The sequence below is a fragment of the Cloeon dipterum genome, chromosome 3 (assembly GCF_949628265.1).
Source record: "Cloeon dipterum chromosome 3, ieCloDipt1.1, whole genome shotgun sequence".
Classification (NCBI taxonomy): domain Eukaryota; kingdom Metazoa; phylum Arthropoda; class Insecta; order Ephemeroptera; family Baetidae; genus Cloeon; species Cloeon dipterum.
Window position 1 is genome coordinate 7885696 of NC_088788.1, and position 9268 is coordinate 7894963.

The 9268-nt window shown below is 38.6% G+C and overlaps 2 protein-coding genes across 3 annotated transcripts; both read right to left on the reverse strand.

Annotated features, from left to right (window-relative positions):
- Nucleotides 1-139: 139 nt before the first annotated feature.
- Nucleotides 140-2598, reverse strand: LOC135940256 (F-box only protein 9). Its single transcript, XM_065485066.1, has 6 exons — nucleotides 2418-2598; nucleotides 2227-2362; nucleotides 2012-2160; nucleotides 1670-1956; nucleotides 644-935; nucleotides 140-436 (listed from the first exon to the last, which is right to left on the reverse strand). Exons 1-6 carry the CDS (start codon nucleotides 2460-2462, stop codon nucleotides 263-265), a joined length of 1083 nt encoding a protein of 360 aa, XP_065341138.1. The 5' UTR covers nucleotides 2463-2598; the 3' UTR covers nucleotides 140-262.
- Nucleotides 2599-3186: 588 nt separating this feature from the next.
- LOC135939902 (carboxypeptidase B-like) lies at nucleotides 3187-9191 on the reverse strand. 2 transcript variants are annotated; one of them, XM_065484507.1, is made up of 7 exons: nucleotides 8904-9191; nucleotides 6681-6884; nucleotides 6423-6521; nucleotides 5099-5290; nucleotides 3902-4263; nucleotides 3545-3728; nucleotides 3187-3490 (listed from the first exon to the last, which is right to left on the reverse strand). In XM_065484507.1, the coding sequence occupies exons 1-7, from the start codon at nucleotides 9091-9093 to the stop codon at nucleotides 3315-3317; spliced, it is 1407 nt and encodes a 468-aa protein (XP_065340579.1). In that variant the 5' UTR covers nucleotides 9094-9191; the 3' UTR covers nucleotides 3187-3314. The 2 variants fall into 2 exon arrangements, with proteins under 2 accessions (XP_065340579.1, XP_065340580.1); XM_065484508.1 differs by lacking the exon at nucleotides 6423-6521 and having other exon boundaries at nucleotides 8904-9185.
- Between the last annotated feature and the right edge of the window lie 77 nt (nucleotides 9192-9268).

The window sequence follows — 9268 nt, forward strand, 5'->3', positions numbered from 1 at the left end:
AATGCTGTACTCAAGCTAAAATATTTTGTGCAGGTTGCCTAGAAAATATTCAGTAAAAATAAATTTTATTAGGATTTTTTTTTAAAATTCAAGCTCAAGAATTCCATTTTACAGTTGCAGGTAATGAAATAGGCAGAAATTTCAACCAACGATTATTCAATTTTATTGATACAAGTTTAGCAAAACAAAATTAGCATTATTTATCATTTATAAAAAATATTACAGCGTGTGGGTTTTACGTTAAAGTGTTTTCTGGGGTTTATCACAACATCTCCTGCGTCGGCACCTGCGTGTAACTGCGGACGCGGGCAAAGCTCATCGCGGGAAATTGGCTATTTGTCAGCTCAAAATCGCAGACCGACTTCTGGCCAGAGAGGTAAGTCGTCTCGATGCAGTAGCGCGACCAAATTATCTTCTGACTGCAAATCTGCAGCACCTTAAACACAAAATTGTCCAAAATTTATTTCCAACGCCTAAATGCCTTACAGAACAAGAAAAAATATATTTTTTAAATTTAATTCATAACATTTATTAAAAATTAGCACCCAACAAAATATTTTTAGCTAATCAATATTTTTAATTAAAATGACAGCAAATAGATTTTAATATTTTTCGGTTATATTTTACTTTTTGAATTACTTACCATAGAGTATTTCCTGGTGCCTGTGTCGTGGGGCGGGGGCACTTGCCTCCTACCTTGGGGCCTGGGTTTCGGCCTCGGCGCCTCGAACAACTCAGCTGTGACCGCGGTGCCGTCAACCTTGTAGCTTCCGCTGAGCACCTGCGGGTGCGGCGAGCGTCTGTGGCGCAGGTAGCCGACGCTGATGTTGGGCTGCTCGGCCGTCGTCAGCATCAGCACGCGGCCGCCGGTGAAGAAGCGCAAAAGCCGAAAGTAGAGGACAGAGTGCCATGGCAGGTAGGTCGACGTCTGGAAACTGAAAGGGAGAGGGCGTCTTTTTATTGAAAGCTATAATTTTCACGCAGATTCGGAGATTATTTTTAAAACCTTTATTTTTTGCCGTTTTGTCCATATATTTGGGCAGATTACAACGAGTCTAATGGTCTACAGTTTGAACCGACACTTTGAACCGAAGTTTTTATTAAAAAAATATATATTATTTGTAAAAAAAAAATTGGTAAAATTCCAAGATGGAAGTGCCAATTTTTGAATAGCTTGTACGATCATTCATTTTGGATCGGTCAAGGCAATATTACAATAAACTCAAGTGTGAATAGTTAAAATTAAAATAATATCATCAGTTCAACAATAAAAGTTTTTTTAATTTTAAAAATATATTGATATTAAATTTTCCCATTATTTCACTCGTGTCTTGGGATTTCTCTAGAAGGGCTTTTCAAATATTTACAAAATTAATCAAGCTGACAACAAAGCCAGAAAAAACACCAAGAATTTTCAGTAAATGGCCCAAAATGAACCACGGCCTAAACTGATAACCTTAAATATGCTGTTGATTTGATCGGATTAGGAGAGATGAATCTAATACGCACTTTAATTTTGAGATTAGACCACAAAAAAACCAGTAAATGCATTTTCAAGCATTTCCAGACAATGTAAAACACCAAATTAATTTAAAGTTAATTTATCTTCAGTGAATTTAGCACGTGTTTTATTTAGAATGAACAAAAAGTTCGCCTTCAGTGATTTTACCTGAGTTCCCCAGGTCTGACGTAAGTGATCCTGGCGATGTAGCAGCCGTCAACGCGCACCCTGGGCCTCCGATCGAACTCCAGCCTCCACTTGCGGCGCCCCTCAACCTGACAGCCCCACGCACGTCTGCAGATGAGCCTCCACAGCTCGTTATCCTGCGCCGTCAGATAAAATCCGCGGCAGACGGCTGCAAAACGCGCCCAGGACCGGAAATCCAGCTCCGAGGACACCACCCAACGCAACAGCAGCAGCAACAACTCAGGGGGCAGCTGGCTTATATGTGTACCCTGGAGAAAAATTAACAATATTTAATAAATCTTTTAATTTTGAAACTAAACAAACCTGTTGCTCTGAATTAGGCAAACAGACAGTGCCCTGCTGAGAAATAATTTGGGAAAATTTAACGGGAAGGTCTTCAATCTCCACTTCTGCAGCGTTTTCTTTTCCTTTGCCATCGTCTGTCTTGGTTTCCTTCTTACCAGCTGGTCCACCTTTGAAGAAACAATATTATGTAGTCCTTCAACAAAACCAACGAATTAAATTCAATAAAAAATTACCTGATTTAAGAGAGAGTTCGTGGACCCTCTGCTCGACGTCCGGGACAAGTTGGACGGCCTTTCGGTAGAAACCGACAGCGTCCCGCAGCTGTCCTTCTTCCTCAAGGGCAGCGCCTTTCAAAAATAGTCGCATCGCCTGCGTGTTATGTAATTTTTAAGTAAACAAACGAAGCTTAAAATTCGAATTTTACCCTGGTGAGGTCGGCGACCAACTCGTTGTCCACGGCAGTGTCCATCCTGGGCCGTTGGACGGATGGACACTGCTCAGAAAATAAAGCGATTCGAGAAGGGCCGTCCGCAAATCGGTGCCATTCTTCGGTTTATTTATCTCTTGACTCTCGCCTCTGTTCTGCAACTTTCCACCTCGTCTGCTGCAGCAGGGTTGCCAACTTGATTCTGTACGCGTTGAATGTTTTGGCGCGTCGGGAAATTCTCAACAGAGTTTTTAATGCCTTAAACCCTCTAAAACTAAATGGTTTGAATAAAAAAGAATCGAAATTTTGAAGATGTTAAAATTAACTCGTGTTTCCGCGCTTTTACATTGTGAATTTCAAATCAAGAATTTTTAATAACTGCCATGACTTCACCAGCATCATAAATTGTGAGAATTTTAATTTCTGGCAACAATGGGCTTCATCCTAAATTTTTAGCTTTACCAAACGCAGCTGATTGAATTGCTACAATGATGGGAAACAATGAAAAACACTATAATGGAGCAAGCCAACAATTTGAATCCTGTTTGCCGATTCTCTCGTTGCGAGCTACCACACCACAAACGTTTGTTTTGTTTTTAAAATATTTTTTATGAAATAAATCATGATTTTATTTTGTTTTTAATGTAAAAAAACAAGTTATTTGATCAGCTGTCAAATTCTGTAAGAGATTTTCAGTTTTTTAAGCATATTAAGTAGTTGAATTCAAGGCATAATTCTCAATAACAAACAAATAAAACACGTAGGACTTTCTTTTTTTCTTTATAAATTAAAAAATTCTGGTTTATTTCAAGGAAAAATAAATTAAAACGAGGCTTATTTTGCAATTAACGCGTCGAGCCTCTCATATCCAGAGCTGCAGTGTTGCAGTTGAGATCAGCCAGTGGCAGCAATTTCCTCCGAAATGGTCTGGATGGCGGCGAGAGCTTCCTTGCCGGTGGGCAAGATGTAGTTGGCCGGCAGCAGGAAGCCAAAACGACCCCTGTCCCTGAGCTCGATTGTGTACGTGTACTTTACCCTGGGACCGCCCTTGGCCCAGTCATCAGCGCCACCTTTAAAATTATAAATTAATGTTTTTCAAGATTAGAAGAATTATAAGTAAATACCTGAGGCTGCGTAAAGGAGACTGGCAGAATTTCCGACCGTGTACGAGGCACCGCCGACCTCCCTCATTTTGTTGGCAGCCTTCTTTCCAATCCTGTCCAAATCGGTGTAATCAGGAGGGACCTTTTTGTCGTAGCCCCAAGGGTAGAGGATGTATTGTCCGTAACTGTGGAAGGTCACATACCCCTGAAAACCAAAATTGTTAAGATTTTAAATTATATTTTCGAATGGATTAACAAAAATCTGGAAATATTGAACTCTCAGGGTAGGGGAAATTACCCTGAAAGGAATTTTTATATTTTTTATTTATTAAATTTGTATTTTTTTAAATTGTTTAAAAATTAAATATATTTGTTTACCCTGACGGTGGTGCCGAGGCTCGAGACAAAGTTCCTGATGGCCTGCGTCTCAGGTTCAGAGAAGGGTCCGGATCCGGCGTAGATTTCCTGGCAAGGGTCGCGGCTGGAGCCGGCGCCGCCCCACTTGTAGCCAAAGTTCCTGTTAAGGTCGGTGCCGGCGCACCTTCCCTTTTGGGCGTCCTTCCTGTTCTTGCGCCACAGCCGCACGCCGTTGTGCGTGAACTCGTAGCCGTCAGGGTTCACCACGGGCACGATGTAGTAGTCGATGGAGTCCGCGAACGGGTACTTTTCGCGGTTCTCCACCAGCTCCTGGATTATGTACGTCACTGATGCAGGGGAAATCCACTCACGAGCGTGAATACCTAAAAATATTTATTTGTTAGATTTATTTTTACTCGCAAATATATTGTAAAGCTGATATTTTTAAAATTTTATGGAATCAGAAAGTATGAAAAAACTTCTTGAAGAACTGATTTAATTCAAAATAATTTGGAAGTGCTTAAAAATTTAAGCATTAATTTTTCAGGTAAAATACAATTTACCTTTTAGGATATTTTTTCAATTTATCCTTTAAATAAAAAGAAAATACTAAAAATAAACATAGAAGTAAACTAAAAAAATATCTTAATCTCTCATTCCTTTTTTGAATTTAATTTTAAAATGCTAAATATCTATTTCAGAAAAGAAAATAATAATGTTGAGGGTATCTTTCTAAAAAGTTCAATTAAATAATTCGTTAAAATTTTTAATTCACCAGTCGCATAAACCTTAAGTGTTCGAAGCCGCCAACAGATGGCGTCACCGTAGACTTTCAATTTTAAGGCACTTCCGCTGCGATTTCAGACTCAATCTAGCTGCTGTGCATTCTTCAATTAATCTGCTAATTTTTGAGGTGCTGAAAACCAAAATCGGTTCAGCCAATCGCCGTAGAATCATGAAAAACTATTTTTTGAAATAAAAAAATCTTTTCCAACGTTTCTACGGCGAATGGCTGAACCGATTTTGGTTTTAAGCACGTCAAAAATAAGCAAATTAATTAAAAAAATCAAATTAGCTAAATTGAGTCTGAAATCGCAGCGGAAATGCCTTAAAACCGCTTAAAACAAAAATTTTAACAAAGTCTGTGGTTGCACCATCTGTTGGCGGCTTCAATAACTAAGGGTTTATACAACTGATCAATTCTATAATAATTTCTACCTCCATCGATGTAAAAAGCGGGTTTGGGGCCAGCCTTGGCGCCAGTAATTTTGATCAGTTTCAGGGGTCTGCCCTCCACAGAGGAGCCGATGGTCTGCACGGAAACCAGGTCTGGGAAGGTCTGCGCCAAGTAGTCCAAGTAACCGTGAATGTCGGACACTCTGTGGTAGTTCTGGAAGGTCATGCGATGGCCTGGAACAATGGCGCGAAATCAGACCCCACGTGCGTCTCCGATTCGCTGTTGATGTCGAATCGAAAATGCGAAACACGTCTGACACAAAATGCGATTAATAATTCATGCGACGATCGACTCGCTCTTTTCAGCGCTCCCCTCGTATTTGTATAATCACACACACACACACAAATAGCATAGATATTTATGCAAACACACAGAAAAGAAATCACGAATTAATTTGCATTCACAGTGCGATTGTGTCGTGTGTGCTTTATTTACATGAACCAAAAATTTTATCGGCGCGTGCTTTGTGATAAACGTTTTGTGTTGCTATTTACACTCGGCTGCGTGTTTCTTTCCAGCAGGCGTGAGATACCATACCCAAATTTGGTGGCTTTAAAAGACGTGACACCCTTAAAATTAAATAATATAAATTGGAAATAATTATTTAAGAAATTATTTTAGGCGTCCAAAATCAGACGGGGTAATTTTTAGTTTCAAATGATCTTTATTATGGTTCTGCAGGGCTATTTTTTAAGAATTAAAAATTATATTTTAAGTGAAAAAATCCGGGTAAGTGTTATGGCAACCTAATTTTTCATTCAGGTCGAATTGAAAATTAGAAAAGAGGACAACTGAAGAGTTTTACTATGCAGAATTAATTGGCGTCACTGCAAAGCTCTTTTATCTAACAAATTTGTTTAATATTAAATTTCTTGCTGTTTTAAAAATTATAAAAATTTTCACCATCCTTAAAAGGTGTGAAATGGATGCAATTTTAACCTGAATAATTATTGTTGCGTATAAAAATGAATGAAATTTTTAAAAATGGTGGCAAAAATAAATTATGTTAGCATAATAGCCCTCAAACTGAGTCATTTTTTAATTTTAATGTTTATTCTCCTGCGCTATTTTAGCAATTTCTATTTAAGAAATTAAGGAATAAAATATTAAGTTTGAGGTGTTCACGTCCATTAATTAAGTCATAAAATGTTCCTATTTTTTTTGAGTCATTCGGTGTAGCGTTTTGTGTTTGTTAATATTCGCAAAAATCTTGCTGCGCGGGTTAATAGTCGGTTATTTACGTACAGACAGATTTAATTTGTTTAGCGAAACAAAAATGGATAATTCACTCCCTGGTCATCTCACCGCGCTTATTGCAGCAAAACAATGTGTTATAAGGCGTGACTAATTGCGTGGTCCTGCGCCTCCACGGAAAAGCAGGCGCCGATCTAAGGGCCTTGCCGACTGCAATTCATAACGCAAATCGCTCGCTTTAACTGCAGCCTGCTGCAAGAGGAAACAGAAGATTTTTTGCCACTCGCACAGCAAAACAGCTTCTAATCTAAATCGGGCTGGGGTTTCTCTTCTCTTCCATTACTTCGTAAATTTGCAAAGAATATTCACCTTTGCGGCCCTCGAGCTCCTCCAGCTCCGATTCTGACAGGGCAGGGTTCTCGTCCTTGATGGCCGCCTCAACGTCAGCGATCATCACCCTGAAGGTGGCGCTCACGTTCTGCAGTTCGGCTTTCACCTGATCCAAAGCCGTCGCCGGCACCATGATGTCCACGTGCGTCCGGCCTGCCGCAGGGTTCAGCCAAGTGTCCAACACTGTTAACAAAAGAAATAAAATTTACAAAAAATTAATATATTAAAAATTACTGCTGGAAAAATTAGACAATTGATTTTTTCAAATGAACTCAAATCCCGCATTTTAAAACTCTCATAGCGCTATCTGGATCCAAAAACCACTAAAAAGATTTTAATAATTACGTAAAAATTAGAAAAACTCAATTTAATTTCAAATTTAAAAGATTGGGATTTTAAATTACCAGTCTTTACTTGTCCTTGGCTTCTGAAATTCGTAACCCAAGAAATTTAAATTTAAAAGCAAGACAAAACATTTATTTTCCATTTTTTATTTTATTTGGCTAACACATTTACTCCAAAATTAAGCTCATGCGCATGCCATTGGATAGATCGCGACGAGAGGAATCAAAATCGAGCACAAAGGTCATTGAAAACCGTTTAATATTTTGAGAAATCTAGTAAAATCTGAAATTCAACTGTGTTCCTTGGTCATTTCATTGTTGTAATTGTAGAGATAAAACTACTGCTGAATTCCCCAAACAGTAAACTGTATGAACTACTTGCCAAATTCAACAATGCAAAATTCGCTTAAATTATTAGCCTTAAAAGCTTTACTTTCAATGAACAGTCGATCAGGGATAAAAAATTAAATTTAGGAATGCTGCTGGCAGCAAAAAATACGCTGATTATACCGGATCTTACATTATTATTAATATTATTTAATGTGGCTATATATTTAAAATGAGATCGAAGCAAATATATAATTAATAATAATAATAAAATGGGCCTCTCAGAAAAATCTATGTCTAAAGTAAAAATTCCCTCATTCAATTCGACAAACGTAAAATTTATTCAAATTAATATTTCCCAAATTTAAAAAATAAACAAACTCACAGGTATTCAAATATAATTAAATTGGTCCATCCGTTAAATCAATTTATAATTTATTATATTTCAATTTTCAGCTAACGGTCTCAATATTATTTAGGCATAATCGTGACCGATCAATCAAACAAATCGTCTTCTCCACTTCTTTAAAATAACAATCCCGTTGCAGCTCGGTCGTGCTCGAGATTGGAAACAGCTATTTACAATTTATTTTCGCTCCTTCCCACTATACCCACTACGCAGCATCTCGATTTCTCGACTCGATTTATCTGCCGTGTCAGTGTGTGCGAGGGCAGGATTTATATATTTTTCCGCAGCACGACTCAAATTGTAACTGTATAACATCGGACAAAATCAGATCGCGATCGTCGAGGAAGGCGCCTCTCATGAGGCTTTGCGTTGGCTGACGGCTGACCTACGCGCGCGCCAGCGATCTCATTACTCATGCATGCCACATGTATCTCCTCCTTTTCTCGCCAATATATTTAATGTTGCTTGGCGCACACGCCTTTTCCGATATATATGTATTAGCTGTACCATGATCGAACACACGAACAACTTAACTGTTCAAAGAATCGAGTCACCAGGTCATTGCTCCAAATACGTCTGGGGTTTTTTTCGCACATGCAAATTATTATTTTTCCTTGTGCGTCAAACGATACGGATGGAAATGGAGCAATAAATTTTCTACGTTTGTATTTTCTCAATGATAAAAAGGTTGAAAATTATTTCAGAGGTTGTGTATTTGAAATTGGAAAATGATTTTATGAGAATAATTGATTTATCTCTTTGCACAAAACAGTTTTTTATTTTAATCTGAGATTAATACCCATTTGAAAAATGTCCAGAATTTTTAATTGAAATTTTCGATATAGTTACTGGCAAGCAAAACATTTTTTCTAATGCGTGTTGAAATCGAGACAATTTCTACATTTTGACCGAATTTTTGAGGCTGCTTTCAAAGCCACCTGTTAAAAATGTGTGGCTTTAAAGAAAAAAATAAATTTTCGGTCTGATTGGAAAAATACAAATTTAAATTCTTCATAGAAAATTTTACCTGATTTGAAATAAAATTTATTTTAAATATAAAAAAACATCCGTTTCAAGAAAAATAATTAATTTACATATTTTTTTTCATTCCTAGCAACGTACCTTGTTCATCCTGCATCTTCTTGATAACATCCTTCTGGAACTCGGACACGGCCTCCACCCTGAGGACCTGGGCGCCTTTGTACTGCAGTTGGGCCTCCTGCACCTCGGCACGGAGTTCGTCGGCCGGCTCGTGCGGCGCTGCCCCAACGAGGGCAGCCGCCAAGGTCAAAAGCAGCAACCTGGGCAGCATTCTGACCGACTGAGTGTTGCCACCGCTTCCGTCTGGCTTTATACCTGACCGCCTCCCACCTTCAACTCTTCAGGTCTCAGGTGCTGCCGCGCTGCCGCACTCGAAATTGACATTCAGCCGAGGTGAAAAAGCACTTAAATACATTCTGCGCCCGCAATCGTGCCAAAACGTGCTT